Here is a 16,435-nt window from a genome sequence, read left to right as displayed (position 1 = left end):
GGGGGTGGGCGGGGGGCAGAGCCCTGGAAGGTGGTTTGGGGACGTGGGCATCTTGGCCCTCCTTCCTGGGCAGATGCGACTTTGACGGTGCCCGTGTTATATTCAATAAGGCTGGGCTATTAGGTGGCCTCCTGCAGGGACCTCTGCCCACTCCCCTGCCTCTGCGTGAGGGGCAGGTCCTACTGTTTAGGCCCAGACTCTACTCTGGAAGCCCAGCACTGGATGCTAAGTATGCAATCAGCTCTGGGCTCAGGTGGCACATCTGTCCATTCCACATGCCTTCTGAGGCCCTACTGTGTGCGGACCACTGGGCTGGGCTGGGCACCAGCCATGAGTCCGTGTGCTCTGGCCCTGCCTGCAGGGAGTCAGGGTGCAGTCTGCTGGAGGCGGAAGAGGAACCGGGCACTGCAGGCGAGGGGAGAGGAGCACCCAGGAAGGAGGCCTCCCCAAGCCCTGGGAGGCGTCCAGGAAGAAGTGGCATTTGAGTATGAGTCTTGTCAAGGCCCTCAATCTAACCATCACGAACAGGAAATCAGGGACCGGCACTGGCATCGCGCTGTCCGAGGGGCCTGTCAGGCCAGCACCCAGGGTCCTCTGAGCTGCACTGAGCAGGAAACGGAGCCCGTAGATGACAGAACAGCTAGCAGGAGGGACTGTGCCAGGGGGGCCTTATTTGGGTCCTGATTTTAAAAAATACATATTTTATTGATTTTTTGCAGAGAGGAAGGGAGAGGGATACAGAGTTAGAAACATCAATCAGCCGCCTCCTGCACGCCCCCTACTGGGTATGTGCCCGCAATAGATACATGCTCTTGACCAGATTCAAGCCTGGGACCCTTGAGTCCGCAAGCCAATGCGCTATCCACTGAGACAAACCAGTTAGAGCAGCGGTTCTCAACCTGTGGGTCGCGACCCCTTTGGGGGTCAAACGACCCTTTCACAGGGGTCGCCTAAGACCATCAGAAAACACATATATAATTACATATTGTTTTTGTGATTAATCACTGTGCTTTAATTATGTTCAATTTGTAATAATGAAAATACATCCTGCATATCAGACATTTACATTATGATTCATAACAGTAGCTAAATTACAGCTATGAAGTAGCAGCAAAAATAATGTTATGGTTGGGGGTCACCACAACATGAGGAACTGTATTAAAGGGTGGCGGCATGAGGAAGGTTGAGAACCACTGGGTTAGGGCATGGATCCTGATTTTTTTTAAAATGATGATGCGTTACTCTGCTCAGGCTGCCATAACAAAATACGGCGGACGGGGAAGCTTACAGACAACAGCACTTGTTTCTCACAGTGCTGGAGGCGTGGCGTCCAGTTCAGGGTCTGTCGCTGTCGGGCTCGATTCCGGGGGAGGGGTCTCTTCCTGCTTGTCCTCGGCCACTTGTCCTTACGTGGCCTTTCCTGGGCAGGGGGCCAGGGGCTGGGGTGGGGTAGGGGTGAGAGAGATCGCTTCCTCTTCTTACAAGGCCACCAGTCCGATCAGATTTGAGCCCCACTCTTTTGACCTCATTTAACCTGAACTAACTCCCAAAGGCCCTGTTTCCAAACCCAGCCACATCGGGGGTCAGGACTTACATATGTGAACTTGGGGGACACATTTCAGGCCACAGCAGGTGGCGTTGATGAAGAACTGGCTCTGTGAATGCTGGCGAGTATTTGATTACTTTGAGGAAGGATTGCTAAACGCCTCCTAGGGGTGATAATGGGGATATGGCCTCCTATATATACACACAACGCCATCAGAAGTCCGAGTGCGGTTTAAGCGGCCTCTGCGTCATGATGCGGGGTTGATCTGCGAGGGCCAATTGAAAATATCTGTGTGTCAGTGGACCGTGCCGTCAAGCCCGCATTGTTCAGGGTGGACTGTATGTAACACGTATAAGACATACGTCTGCGTGCATATATAGAACACATCACCATCCTGTGAGTGAGTGTGTATGCCCTTCTTCCAGGTGCCTGGGAAATGTTTAGGGGCGACATCATCTGATGTCTGGGATTTGCTTTTAATGGTGGGGGGTGGGCAATGAATGTGGCTGCACGTGGAGCAGGACTGACCATGAGCCAGTGGCTGCTGGGCCTGGGTTACAGGCTCATGGGGTGCATAAAAAATAAAAGCAAAAGGGAGGAGGTTAGAGAAGTTTAAGGTTGGGGGAGGAGCCAGGCACCTGCTGGCAGAAATCGCTGAGGCGAAGCTCTGAGAGAGGCTGGGGCGTGTGAGCCCCGGTTCACAGGCGCTGGAGCCTGAAGCGCTGCCAGGCACTCGGTGCCAAGGCCCTGCACTGCAGGACAAAGACCAGTCTCAACGGAGGGCCTGGCTCAGGCCCAGCGGCCAGAACCCAGGGGGAGGGCCCGGAAGGCCTGTGCAGCTAGAACGAGGAGCGGGGGCAGTGCGGCTCTGGAAGGGCTGGGAGCCCAGGCGGCCCAGGAGACTTCGGGCAGGGCCGCCCCGGCGCACTGGGATCTGGGAAGCACTGGGTGGGGCAGTCAGAGCTCAGCCAGGCTCCCAACCAGCTCTCCGCCAGAACTGGGGGGCGTTCACCGTGGCTTTGGAGACATGACTTCTTTTGTGTTCTTACTGGGTGACTGGGAGTAAGTTACCTAACCTCTCTGATCCTCATTTTTTTCTTCTGTTTGGCTCAGCGGATAGAGCGTCAGCTCACGGGCTGGAGGCTTCCTGGGTTCGATTCTGGTCAAGGGCCCATACTTCAGTTGCAGGCTCGATCCCTGGTCCTGGTTGGGGTCCGTACAGGAAGCTGGTTCTCTCTTGCTCTCCCCCTCCCTTCTAATATCTCCTGGGATAACCATATAATCTATCACTCAAATCAATGGAAAAATATCCTCAGGTGAGGATTAACAACAACAAAGAAATGGAGTGGTAAAATGAGGGCAGTAATTGGACCCACTTCACAAGCTGTTATGGAATGAAATGAGAAAATACTTGTAACACTATAAAGAGTGTGTTTGCTATTCTTATCATCGGCAGTTTCAGGGAGGAAGGCACCCTCCCCTGGGGCAACGGGGCATTAAAATGAGAGCCCCAGTGGGAGGAGCCCCAGTGGGGAGGTGAGGCCACCACATACTCCTCCTGCCGGCCCTTCACAGGCGTGTAACTTATTTTTAATATATTTTTATTGATTTCAGAAAGGAAGGGAGAGGGAGAGCGAGATAGAAACATCAATGATGAGAGAGAATCATTGATCGGCCACCTCCTGCACACCCTCTACTGGGGAACGAGCCCGCAACCCAGTCATGTGGCCTGACTGGGAATTGAACCGTGACCTCCTGGTTAATAGGTCAGTGCTTAACCACTGAGCCACGCCGACTGGGCTATTTTTAAATTTCTGTAAGCTGTTTTCACAGCAATGAACAGGGTCAGATGCAGAGAAGAAGTTGTTGAGGACCAAGTAGAATCCACTGAGCCCTGTAACAGAGAAAGTGTGGTTGACTAGAGATGCCCTGGCCAAGAGTCCAGCCAAGGCCACAGCCCCAGAAACTACCCCTGGCCGTTGTCCCCCTGTTGTGTGGCTTCTGGAACTGGGGGTCCACGGGAGCAAAAGTTCAGCCCCCGTGAGGGAGGGGTGGGGCCGAGCAAACTCCTCCCTCTGCGGGGAGCGCCGGTCTTTCCCCTTCAGGGCTGTGGCTCTGGGACCACTTCCTCCTTCTTCACTCTGAAGCCGGGAGCAGGCCTGCTGAGCTCTTGGGAAAGACGGGAGCAGATGCCTGATGCCTTAGCCCACCTGTGACCCCAGGTGGGGTGGTGAGGGTGCGGGCTGGAGGCCTCTCTCTGCCTCAGGGGACCCTGGAGGCCTGCAGGATGGAGGGGTCGAGTAAGGAGAAGCTGGCATCTGTGTCCGATCTGGTGACTGTATTTGAGAACAGCAGGTATGGGGTGGTGGCAGGGGAGGGTCACCATGTTCACCCCTGGGCCCCTGGGCAGTACAGGTCCTCCAGGCCCGGGAGCAGGACCAGGGCCCCCTGGGCCCTCAGTGAACAGCCCTCTCTCTGGGCCTGTCCGGGACACCCCTCCTGACTGGGCAGTGGGCCACTTGGCCATGGGCTCCTCGGGGCCTAGGAGAATGTTGTTGGGGCAGCCAGGAGCTGGGCAGCGGGGAGAGTGTGTCGATGTGTTGGGGAGAGTCCCGATGTGTGTAATGATGAGAGAGATGACCTTCAACCCCCACCCACGGCCCCTCCCGCAGAATTAGAGCTAATACTGACCATCACTTACGCGTCCTGACTGGGAAAACCATACAATCTGTCACTCAAACCAGGACACATCGACACCGAGCGTGAATGCACTGACTTGTCCGGTGGGGCGGGGGCGGTAGGAAAAGCTGGGATTGTATCACAACTGGGGTGTAGGGTCGGCTCACCTGCAGGGCGCTAAGTGTTTTTTTTACCTCATTACTCATCTAACAGCCTAACAGGGGAGGTTCTATTTCTATCTACAGATGAGAAAATAAAGGCACAGAGAGGGGAAGAGGCTTTAAGTTCATGGGCAAAGGGCAGTGCAGGGGCTTCCGTCTGAAGGGGAAAGGCCGTCACATGTGTGGAGGTCATTGGCGGCCCTGGCAGGGGTGGTGCACGTGTAGGTGCGTGCATGTGTGTGTGTGCCTGTGTGCCTGTGTATGTGTGGCATTAACCCACGCTGCAGGCTTGTCAGGGTCTGTGCTAGGGACTGTCATGCTGAATCCTCGGGAGATAGACTCTGAGGTGGAGGTTTCCTTCAGGGGGTCTCTGGGGGACGTGCATGGGACAGAGGCCCGTCCCGTCCCAGGGAGTGCGGAACTGGGTGGCCCTCAGGCTGTTCCCGCTGAGGCAAGGTGGACTAATCACTGGTGTGGACTTGACCTTGGGTGAGGCAGCTCTCTTCCGGGGCCGGGGCCATTGCTAGCAGCTGCGGGGATGGTGCCTTTGCCTTGCGGGGCTGTGGGTGACACAGCTCTGCACCCCCAGGGGCCAGCAGACGTGGGGGCTACAGAATGACCCCTGCCCAGAGACTTTAGTCTTTGACGCTAAGCTCCGAGACAATAGATAGGCCCGGAGGGCACTGAGCACGCAGAGCCGCCTGGGGTTCCTGGCAGAGTGGCCCAGACGGGGCCCCAGAGGACAGCTCCACTCCCAGAGCCGGTGACTGGCCCTGCCTCTGCCAGGCTCCTTTGCCAAGCATTTCAGCACCGAGGACAGCTCTGCAGCCACCCGTTGGGCCCACCAGCCCCTTGGGTGTGGGGAGAGGGCATCACCCCACCCAGCGCCCCAGGCACGCCCAGTGGAGACCTTCAGCACGTGTGTTCTGCCCAGCAACACCCCTAGCAGGAGGAGGCAGGCCTCAGACCAGAATTTGGTCAGAGGAGGCCCTGTAGGGGGGTGAACATCACCCTTATGGTGTGAGGCAGGTGCCCCCATGCCCACCGCCTGGGCCCGGGCTTTCTGGTGAGGTCTCCAGCGCATTAGCTGATCTGAAACTGAGGGGTGAAGAGGAAACCAGCTGGCCTGGGGCACGCAGAGGGAAATGCAGAAGCTGGAACCACATGTAGAACAGAAAGCCCGAGGCCCGGCTGCTTCCATAAGCTGCAGCCCTGCAGCCTGGGGAACCGGGCACTGGGCACCGAGCGGTGGAAGAGCCCGTGAGGGGCTGTTGGAGGCCGGTCCCGATCCCCTCTCTGCTACGAACCAGCTGTGTGACTGGGGCCGGTCCTCTCTGGACCTATTTCTCCTCCACTCAGGTGGGGAGGGGCAGTTGGGAGGAAGGCTCAGGAGCCAGCCCGCCTGATCGGAATCCCACCTCTGCCACCCCCTTACTGAGAGATGATGCCCTCTGCCTCAGCTGGAAAGGGGGTAATGGAACACTTTCTCCGAGAACGTTGGAGATTTCGTACCTGGCTGGTGTCCACTTCCCAGCCTGTCTTCCTCCTAGGATGCCTGTCTGTGCTGTCATCGCAAGCCTTCCCACAGCAAAGGCAGTTGGATATACAGGGAGGTGGCCTTTGTTCCCTAAAGAACTTAATGGCCTGCAGACCCGGTAGGCAGGGTGACCAAGCTGCCCTCCGAACCCCATCGCTGGGAGCCCAGGAAAACTGCTCAGACCGGCCTTCTCCTCATCCCCCGCTGGAGGCACAGGGGAGGTGCACAGGGAGGGTGATTGGCAGCAGAGGGTTGGGGCACTCAAACCTCTGTGTGCAGGCGGGGTTCCCGGCTGCATTTCTCGGGGCCGGGGGTGGGGATGTGGGGGGGGGGCTGTTCCCACGTACAGATCTTAAACGTTGGGAGGGCAGGATGTGGGGTTCAGATCTTCGCTCCTTGGGGAGCAGCTCTGGTTTGACTCCTCCAGACTGTGGGCGGCGCCGGGAGTGGGTTCTGTGGCGAGATCATGTCTGTCCCTCCTGCCTGTTAAGTGTGGGCCTTCCCTCGTTCGCCTAACGCAGTGTTCGGCAAACGGCGGCTCGCCAGCCACATGCGGCTCTTTGGCCCCTTGAGAGTGGCTCTTCCTAAGCCTTAGGAGGACCCTGATTAAGTTAATAACAATGTACCTCCCTATATAGTTTAAGTTTAAAAATGTGGCTCTCAGAAGAAATTCCAGTCGCTGTGCTGTTGCTATTTGGCTCTGCTGACCAATGAGTTTGCCGACCTCTGGCCCTCATGCGATGGAGTCCAGGTGTCAGCGGCTGGTGCTCAGGGCTTTTGGAGGAAGTTGTTTCCTGTGTGGGATTGTTGTCTAGGTCTGTGTGCAGATTTGGTCTGAAGGGTCCTCTCACATCCCCATCTGGACACCCCCCAGCACTGACTGCTAACTTAGGTCTGCGCGGGTGGTTGCAGGATCGCTGTGTCAGCTCCCAGCATCTCCCTGCACAGCGGGGAGAGGCTCCTGGCTGCATGTTAAACAGGGAAGTATGCAGTTCACGCTGACTCATTCTGAAGCCTGGAGTTCCCTCCGAGAGAGCTGGGAGGGAAGTGGATGTTTACTTAGCGACTCCTCCTGAGGGCCAGGCCCTCGGGGGCCACTGCACCCTGTGATTTGCATCACCCACCCCTACTGCCCACCACGCAGGTGCTGTTCCCCCCGCTCTACAGACAGGCACCCTCAGGTGTGTCTCTCCGCAGGGCGCCAGGAGCAGCGCCCGGGGCCCACCATGCCGGGTGCAGGTCTCCCTCACCCAAGGGGCCGGGGGAGGCCCTGGAGTCCGGGCCCAGGACGGTCAGCAGGAGGTACCTGAGCTCCCTGAAGAACAAGCTGTCCAGTGGGGCCTGGAGGAAATCTTGCCAGCTCAGCAGCTGCCCCGAGCCAGGGACACAGGTGCCTGGGGGCTGGGGTAGAAGTGGGGAGCTGGGGTCCCCTCCACTGACCCCTGCCCCGCACAGTCTCTCTCTCCCAGCCAGCACCAGCACTTCCCCAGCTGGAAGCGAGCCCCTCCCAGTTAAAGGCTTTTGAGTAAGTGTCCAGCGTGTACCCCGCTGCTGGGATTTCACGTTCCCCTCTGTGCGGGCGTCTGTCAGGCCAGGGCAGCCAAGCTCAGACAGCTTAAGCCTAAGTGGTTCTCAACCTTCCTAATGCCGCGACCCTTTAATACAGTTCCTCCTGTTGTGGTGACCCCCAACCATAAGATTATTTTCGTTGCTACTTCATAACTGTAATGTTGCTACTGTTATGAATCGTCATGTAAATATCTGATATGCAGGATGGTCTTAGGCGACCCCTGTGAAAGGGTCGTTCGACCGCCAAAGGGGTCGCGACCCATAGGTTGAGAACCACTGGTTTAAGGGGCTTGTCCAAGGAACAGTCTCCATCTTGTAAACCAGGTACCCTTCCCAGTGGGGCCTCAGTTTACCCACTGAAGGAGGCAACAATCCCATCTAGAAGCAGAGGTCAGTGCTAATTCCTGTCCTTAGACTGATCCGGGAAGGTCACCTCCCTTCTCTGGGTTTCAGGGTCCTCGTCTGTGCAGTTCAAAGGGGGGCTGCAAGATGCTTGGCCCTGGGGCCAGACTGCCCGGGCTCACTCCCCGCTCTTCTGCTTGCTAACTGTGCGACCTGGGGCAAGTCCTCTTAACCTCCCTGCACCTTAGTTTCCCCCCTTGCAAATGAAGATGATGATCACAATAGTACGTCTGATTATTAATCGCCACATAACAAACCACCCAACACGCCGTTGCCAAATAGTTTATTCTTCCTTACCATTCTGTGGGTTGCCTGGAGTTCTACTGGGTGGTTCTTCTATTGGTCTCGCTTGGGGTTTGTCCTAGTCACCCCAGGCTGCCATAACACAATACCACAGCCTGGGTGACTGAAAGGACAGAAACGTATTTTCCCATAATTCTGGAGCTGGAAGTCCAAGGTCAAGGTGCCGCAGGGCTGGTTTCTGGTGAGGCCTCTCTCCCTGGCTTGCAGGTGGCTGTCTTCTTGTCCTCACGTGGCCTCTTCTCTGTGCACTGCTTTCCTGTGCCGCTTCCTCTTCCTACCCAACACCAGTGGATGAGGGCCCTGCCCTGATGCCTTCAGTTCACCTTAACTACCTCCAGAAAGGCCCTAGCTCTAAACAGTTATGTTAGAGGTTAGGCCAGTGATGGCGAACCTTTTGAGCTCGGCGTGTCAGCATTTTGAAAAACCCTAACTTAACTCTGGTGCCGTGTCACATATAGAAATTTTTTGATCTTTGCAACCATAGTAAAACGAAGACTTATATTTTTGATATTTATTTTATACATTTAAATGCCATTTAACAAAGAAAAAACAACCAAAAAATGAGTTTGTGTGTCACCTCTGACACGCGTGTCATAGGTTTGCCATCACTGGGTTAGGGCTTCAACATATAAATTTGAGAGGGACACAACTTCGTCCATGGCAGGGTCTCTCACGTGGCTGCAGTCAGATGGTAGCTGGAGCTAGAATGCCCCCAAAGCTCAACCCTCTAGCATGGTGCCTGGCCAGAGGCTGGGCTCAGCTGGGACGTGGCATGGTGGCCCCTGGCTCTGTCCGTAGAATCTCAGGGCTTCTCCTCCCCATGGGGTCTCTCCACCAGGGCCACCAGACCTCCAGATGCACTGAGGGCATGAGTACTGGGAGGGCATAAATGCCAGGAGGTGCGTTTCACTGGGGCATCTTTAAAGACAATGCCCCAGGTGCCCATCAGAGGAGACCAAAGCTGTCCCTCTCCTTCTCCCTCCACACCCCCTGCAGGAGCCTGAGAAGAGGATCGTCCAGGAGCTGCTGGAGACTGAGCAGGCCTACGTGGCCCGTCTGCACCTGCTGGACCAGGCCAGTGGCTAGGACACCCCCACCTGAGCCCCAGCACCTGGTCTCCTCACCTCACCCCTGCTCTCCCTCCCGACCCACCTCACCAGAGCTGGGAGTTAGGACCCCTCAACCTGATTCTAGGAGGCCTGAGTCCTCTAACCCTGCTGGCTGGAGTAGGCAGAAACCAGGACAGCCCGTCAGCGCCACTCCCCACTCCCACCTTGGTGCCTGGCACCTCACCTGTGCCGAGTACACACCAGCCAGTCCTCCCAGGCCCCCACAGCACCCTCACCCCAAGGCAAACATCCTCAGCTATCATCCCTTCACACTTTTTTAAAGAGCCCAAGGCGAGGGGTTCCAATCACTGCACCCCAGTAGAGGCACCTTTAGGCTGGCAAAGTCTAAGACCCCGACAGCCCCGACTGGCCCATTCCTGACATTCATCAGCCACCTGCCTTTGGCCAAGTCCACGAGTCCCTAGGCCAGGGTTTGCCCATCTGTAAAGTGGCCGGAATACAGTCTTCCCTGCCTGTATTCTCTGGGGTTGTTGGGAGGATGCGGGGGGTTAGGGAGGTGAGAGCACTCAGTAAGCGGGAGCTTGACCTGGGGCCTTGCGGGTCCCCCCGGGCTGCCGGGGGCTCCCTCTCTGCGGGGCCCCCTGACCCTGTGGCGGCTGCAGGTGTTCTTCCAGGAGCTGCTGGAGGAGGCCCGTAGCAGCAAGGCCTTCCCCGAGGACGTGGTCCGGCTCATCTTCTCCAACATCTCCTCCATCTACCAGTTCCACGCGCAGTTCTTCCTCCCAGAGCTCCAGCGGCGGCTGGATGACTGGTGAGGTCCACCAGGAGCCCCGCGTCCCCCGACCACAGCCCCGACCACAGCCCCGGGGCCTGGTCGGGGTGCTGCCCCCAGGGCCCTGGCTGTGTGGCCATGACGGTCTCCTGCTCTGCGCTCACTGTCTGCACAGTGAGGGGCTTGGATGAATGAGCCCTGGGTGTGTGTGTCCTGGGAGGGAGGGACCAGGTCCTCACTAGGCTGGGTGACTTAGGAGGCTGGACTAACCTTCCTCCATGCCCGGCCGGGGGCTTTCTACCTGTTCACTCATTTAATCTTCAGCTCAGCCCCCTGTGTGATGGGGCATCGTAGTTATGCAAGAAACCCTCTCTGTTTTCAGAAGTGACCACTCAAGTATTTGGTGGTAAAATTACTTGCTTTATGTATTTTGCCAAAGAAATGCCACAATGTCTGGGATGTCCTTTAAGATTCTTCAGCAAAGAAGCATGTTAGTGATTATTCAATCCAGTGATGAGTATGTAGTTCATTGTTATATTCTTTTGACTTTATATGTATTTTTAAAGTCAACCCTCCGAGGTCACCTGCCATCATTTTCACTTTTCCAGATGGGAAAACTGAACTATAGAGAGGCTAGTTGACTTGCCCATGAAACTCAGCTAGAACAAGAGGCAGCTAGACTAAGAGACGCAGCTGGGAATCACACGCATAGCTGCCTCCTGCACACCCCCTCCTGGGGATGTGCCCACAACCAAGGCACATGCCCTTGACCAGAATCAAACCCGGGACCTTTCAGTCCCCAGGCCAACGCTCTATCCAGTGAGCCAAACCGGCTAGGGCTGCCCTGCTCTTAAAGTTCCTGGGTTGCATGGCCTTCAGGCCCTTCCACGGGCGACCCTTGACGAGTTCTTCCCCTGGGTCTCCATGTCCTCCTCCAAGCAGGGCTGCGGGACTGAATGAGAGGAGGAGCGCAGTGCTTGGCACATGGCCCTCGTTACTGTCACAGGAACAAGTACCCAGTGGGTACTGAACACCTGTCCTGGGCCCAGCCAGTGCTGGCCTTTGGGGGAGCCCAGTCCGTGGGAGAGAACACGCCCCCCGTCACATACGTGTGGGATGACACGCCCCATGACTGAACCCAGAGTGCAGTGGGAAGGCTGCTTTGGCGGGTCAGGGCCCGGCCTCACCTACCTGCCCGGAGGGAGAGGAGGTCCTCAGGCCGAGAGTCATACTGGGTGCCCCTCCCGCAGGTCAGCCACCCCCCGCATCGGGGATGTGATCCAGAAGCTGGCCCCCTTCCTGAAGATGTACAGTGAGTATGTCAAGAACTTTGAGCGAGCCGCGGAGCTGCTGGCCACCTGGACTGACAAGTCTCCCCGCTTCCAGGAGATTCTCACTCGAATTCAGGTGAGCTTGGGTCGGGGCGGGGCAGTGGCTGCATTTCCCCAGCGATCTGGGGCACCTCCCAGGCTCAGCCTTCCCTCGATTCCCTCGCCCCTCCTGCTCTCACCCCGCACTCCTCCTCCCTTTATCCCTCCCTAAGAGCAGGGAGGCCTCGGGCAGCCTGACCCTGCAGCACCACATGCTGGAACCTGTGCAGAGAATCCCACGCTACGAGCTGCTGCTCAAGGAGTACGTCCAGAAGCTGCCAGCCCAGGCCCCGGACCGGGCTGATGCCCAGAGTGAGGACACGCCCGGGGCACCCAGGGATGGGGAGGCCGCGCTGCTCCCATATAGTCACTGAGCACCTGCTAAAATGTTATAATAGCATCAGCCATCGACCTGGACCGTTGGTACTTGGTAGACATTATCTACACCGTTAGCTACTTTTTGTTGTTGTTAACTCTCACCCGAGGATATTTTCCCACTGATTTTTAGAGAGAGTGGAAGGGAGATAGGGACGGGGAGAGAGAGAGAAACATCAGTGTGAGAGAGACACATGGATGGGTTGCCTCTCGCACATGCCCCAGCCCAGGGTGAGGGATTGAACCTGCAACCCAGGTACATGCCCTTGACCGAGAATCAAACCCGCGGCCCTTCGGTGTGAGTGCCGATGCTCTAACCATCTAGGCACACTGGCCAGGACCCACTAGCCATATTTTGCAGGCAAGGACATTGAGGTCCAGAGAGGTTAAGTGACTTGCTTGATAGCAAGCAGCCAGAAAGGGGCGGAGCGGGGCTTTGAAGCCAGGCCTTCCCAGTGCTTCCTGGGTCGGGGGAGCGGTGGGAGAGACAGACGCCGGCCGCCTGAGCCCCGTCTTGCGGTGGCTCCCAACTCTCCAGCCTGGAGGGAAGTGGCCCCCATCACCAGCTCAGGGCCCTGCCTCAGCCTCCAGCTGGATTTTCAGGGGATAACTCTGGTTCTGTCCTGCCCCCCAGAAGCCCTTGACTTGATCTTCTCAGCCGCGCAACACTCCAACGCAGCCATCAAGGAGATGGTGAGCAGCCCCGCCCGCAGGGGAGGGGTCCGGGGTCCCCTGGGGCCCTGCCTCCTCCTTCCTGCAGCTGTCAGCCTCCCCAGCCCACCCAGGTCTCTGCACCCCCCCATCCCTGGTCCCTCACCCCTCGCCCCCTCACCCCCTGTCCCAGAAGGAGGTGGGCCCTGCGCGTGACTGAGGGTACACCGTCCCCAGGAGCGGCTGCAGGACCTGTGGGAAGTGTACCAGCGCCTGGGCCTGGAGGACGACATCGTGGACCCCTCCAACGCTCTGCTCCGCGAGGGCCCCGTGCTCAAGATCTCCTTCCGCTGCAGAGACCCCACGGAGCGCTACCTTTTCCTGGTAGGGGAGGTGGGGTGTCACACCGCGGGGCCTGCCCAGGCACTACCCCCGGGAGGAGCAGGGAAGAGCCTGCTGGCCAGTCCGCTGCTGTGGCTCCAGCGGCCTCCGGGCCTGGGGGCTCCCAGCTGCGGGGTGTCCCAGACACGCCCCGGGGAGCCACAGCGTCGGCATCTGAATCCAGACCCTTGGGCTCCGAAGCCCGTGGTGTGATCTGTGCTCTAGGCGGCACAGCAGGGCGGTTAGGTTAGCTACCAGTTAGGAGGAACTGCCTGGCTGGCACCGGAGACCTGGAAGCTGGTCCTGCCTGGTGGGCGGGGTGCAGGGAGCTCCTGTCCCCTAAGCCCTGAGAAAGGCCTCCCAGGTTTCTGGCTCTGCCGTGGCCCCTGGATGCCCACTGGCAGGGCAGCCCCTTCCTCCCCACGCGTGACATCCTAGGAGCTGGCCCAGAGTGTGGCCAGAGGGGCAGGGACCGTGGCGCTGGGGTCCGTCAGGGAGCCCGCCTGGCCATTTCCCGCCCCCACTGCACACGCCCGTGCTGTGTCTCCTGCAGTTCAACAACATGCTGCTCTACTGCGTGCCTAGGGTCATCCAGGTGGGCGCCCACTTCCAGGTGAGGACCCGCATCGACGTGGCCGGCATGAAGGTGAGAGGCGCCCCAGCCACTGTCGGGCTTCACCCCGAGGGTGGGCCAAGTGTAGGGGTGAGCAGGAGGGGCCCACCGGGTTCTCAGTCCAGGAACCCAGGCCTGGCAGGGCCCAAGCCAGTGAGGATGTGGGAAATTTGGGGTTAGAGCTGCCCATCGGGGCTCCCAGCCCTCTTGCCAGGGCCCTTCCAGTCCCCAGAGGCCTTTGGGGTCCCCCCAGCAGGTGTCACTTGGCTTTCCCCACTGTCTACACCGACACTTCCAGAACTCGCATGTGTGCATGAGTCCCTGGGGGTCTTGTTAAATTCGGGTTCTGACTCAGTGGCAGGGGGGGCGGTCGTTTCTAGCCAGCTCCCGGGCGATGCTGACACTGCAAGCCCACAGGCCACACTGAGTAGCAAGGGGCCACGCCATCATGTCGCCATCCAGAGATGGCCTCAGCGTCGGTGACAGCGCCCGCTGACGGTGGTCACCGTGGGCCGGCCCTACTTCCTCCCCCCAGGTCCTCACAGCCCTGTGAGGTGGGGCTCTTATTGTCCCCGGCCTTTGCGGGTTTAAAAATCTTTTTAAAATAATAATTTTATTACTTTAAGAATATAGATAATACACAAGCCAAAATCAAACAATGTGAAGGATATATGCAATGCAAAGTCCCCTCCCCAGGCCTCCCCTCGGTCCCTTCCTGGCGACAGCCTAGGCCTCGTGGGGGGCCTGCCGGGGGTCTTTGCGAACGAACGCGCACTGTAATCATTATTGCTCCCTTTTGTTTCGCATACACAGTGGAACTGCCTTCCACACACACTGTTCTGCATGTTGCTTGTTGGACTAATCCTGGTTCTGGAGACGGATGTGTGGGGTGCACATGAGGTGCGAGTCTTGCTTTTGCTCAGCTGCATAGTGTCCCGGGGCGTGGTGAGCCGGGAGTCACTCGGCCAGGCCTCACTGAGCGGCGTTTAGGTTGTTTGCAGGTGTCAGTCTCTGCAAATGAGTTGAATAACTGTGTGCATTTGGCTGTGTGTGAGTGTATCTGTAGTTAATTCTATTTTTAAGAATAAGGCAATACGCCCTGTCTGGTTTGGCTCAATAGATAGAGCGGCGGCCTGTGGACTGAAGGGTCCCTGGTTTGATTCCGGTCAAGGGCGCATGCCCAGGGTTTCAGGAGTGATCCCCCAGTAGAGGGCATGCAGGAGGCAGCCAATCAATGATCCTCTCTCATCATTGGTGTTTCTAGGTCTCTCTCTTTCCTTCTCCCTTCCTCTCTGAAATTAATAAAAGTATATTAAAAAAAGAAAAAAAGAATAAGGCAGCAGCCCTGGCCTATGTGGCCCAATCGGTTGAGCATTGTCCCATGCACCAAAGAGTGGTGTATTCGATTCCCGGTCAGGGCACATACCCACGTTTCAGCTTCCATCCCTGGTTGGGGGCTGAATGGGTGGTGGCTGTTAGATGTTTCTCTCCCACATTGATGTCTGTCTGTCTCTCTCCCTCCCCCTCTCCCTCTCCCTTCTTCTCTCTAAAATAATTTCTAAGTCAAAAATAGTTTTAAAAAATAAGGCAGTAAACTCTGATCCATACAGACAATGGAATATTTTTCAGTGATAAAAAGAAGTGAGCTATCAATCCATGAAAAGACATGGGGAAACATTAATGCCTGACTATGTGAAAGAAGCAGCCTGAAAAGGCAAATACTACACGATTCTAACTATATGACATGGAAAGGCAAACGATGGAGGCAATAGAAGGACCAGTAGTTGCCAGGTGGTGGGGGGAGAGAGGGACGAGTAGGCAGAGCACAGAGGATTTTTAGGGCACTGAAAGTATTTTGTATGATATGATAATGGTAGATACATGTCATTACCCATTTTTCCAAACCCATAGAATGTACAACACCAAGCATGAACCCTGACGTAAACTACGAACCTTAGGTGTGTCCATGTAGGTTCATTGATGGTAGGTAATGAATGCTCCTGTCTGGGGTGGGGGCTGATAACAGGGGAGGCTGTGCATGTGTGGAGGCAGGGCAATAGGGGAATTCCCTGTACCTTCCTCTCAATTTTGCTGTGAACTTAAAACTGTTCTAAAAATTGTCTTTTAAAAAAATAAAGAAACCAAGCCCCAGAAACGTTAAGTGACTTGCTTGGGGTCAGACCAGGATTGAAGACTCAGGTATAACAGAGCCCAGAGCCCCTGTACCAAATTGCCTTACTACACTGGTTCCTGTTAAGGCTTCAATCCAGAGGGATAAAGCTTTTGGCAGAATTGCAGGCGCAGTGGCAGAAATGGTGGGGGACCTTCTTGATCACTCCTCTCTGATCCCTCCTGAGTCCAGGTGTGTCCTGAGGGCTGGGGATGGAAGAAGCATGTGCAGGTGTGTTTGTTTTTACAAAAATTCTCAATATATTCAATATTATTTTAGTATTTATATTCATTTCAGGTGTACAGCATAGTGGTTAGACAATCATATACTCTGCAAAGTGTTCCTTCCAATATTTTCAGTATGCACCTGACACTATATATAGTTATTACAATACTAGAGGACCAGTGCACGAATTCATGCACCAGTGGGGTCCCTTCGCCTGGCCTGTGGGATCAAGCCAAAACTGGGTCTTTGACATCCCTCGAGGAGTCCTGGATTGCAAGAGGGTGCAGGCCAGGCCGAGGGACCCCACTGGTGCACAATTGAGGCCGGGGAGGAACAGGGGAGGTTGGCCAGCAAGAGGACTCCAGGGTATGTCCAGCCCATCTCGCTCAGTCCAGATCCGCCGGACCCCAGTAGCAAGCTAACTTACTGGTCAAAAGGTCTGCCCCCTGGTGGTCAGTGCATGTCACAGCAAGTGGTTGAGTGGCCTTAGCATATTATGCTTTGATTGGTTGAACAGACGACTGGACAACCAGACACTTAGCATATTAGGCTTTTATTATATAGGACTAGAGGCCCAGTGCACAAAAACTTGTGCATTCAGTGGGGAATGG

At 56.5% G+C, this 16,435-nt stretch overlaps 1 protein-coding gene across 1 annotated transcript in view; it reads left to right on the top strand.

Moving 5' to 3' along the window:
- Nucleotides 1-3,692: 3,692 nt before the first annotated feature.
- FGD2 (FYVE, RhoGEF and PH domain containing 2) overlaps nt 3,693-16,435 on the top strand; it is a 48,674-nt gene continuing 35,931 nt past the window's right edge. The window contains exons 1-9 of the mRNA XM_015571875.1: nt 3,693-3,901; nt 7,121-7,313; nt 9,194-9,271; nt 9,930-10,078; nt 11,290-11,446; nt 11,583-11,721; nt 12,419-12,477; nt 12,673-12,819; nt 13,370-13,462. Of these exons, the coding sequence (XP_015427361.1) occupies nt 3,834-3,901; nt 7,121-7,313; nt 9,194-9,271; nt 9,930-10,078; nt 11,290-11,446; nt 11,583-11,721; nt 12,419-12,477; nt 12,673-12,819; nt 13,370-13,462 (1,083 nt within the window). The 5' untranslated portion in view covers nt 3,693-3,833. The remainder of the gene's footprint in view (nt 3,902-7,120; nt 7,314-9,193; nt 9,272-9,929; nt 10,079-11,289; nt 11,447-11,582; nt 11,722-12,418; nt 12,478-12,672; nt 12,820-13,369; nt 13,463-16,435) is intronic.

The sequence above is a fragment of the Myotis davidii genome, unplaced genomic scaffold (genome assembly GCF_000327345.1).
Source record: "Myotis davidii unplaced genomic scaffold, ASM32734v1 scaffold289, whole genome shotgun sequence".
Taxonomy (NCBI): Eukaryota; Metazoa; Chordata; class Mammalia; order Chiroptera; family Vespertilionidae; genus Myotis; species Myotis davidii.
This window is presented reverse-complemented; position numbering and strand designations above follow the sequence as displayed.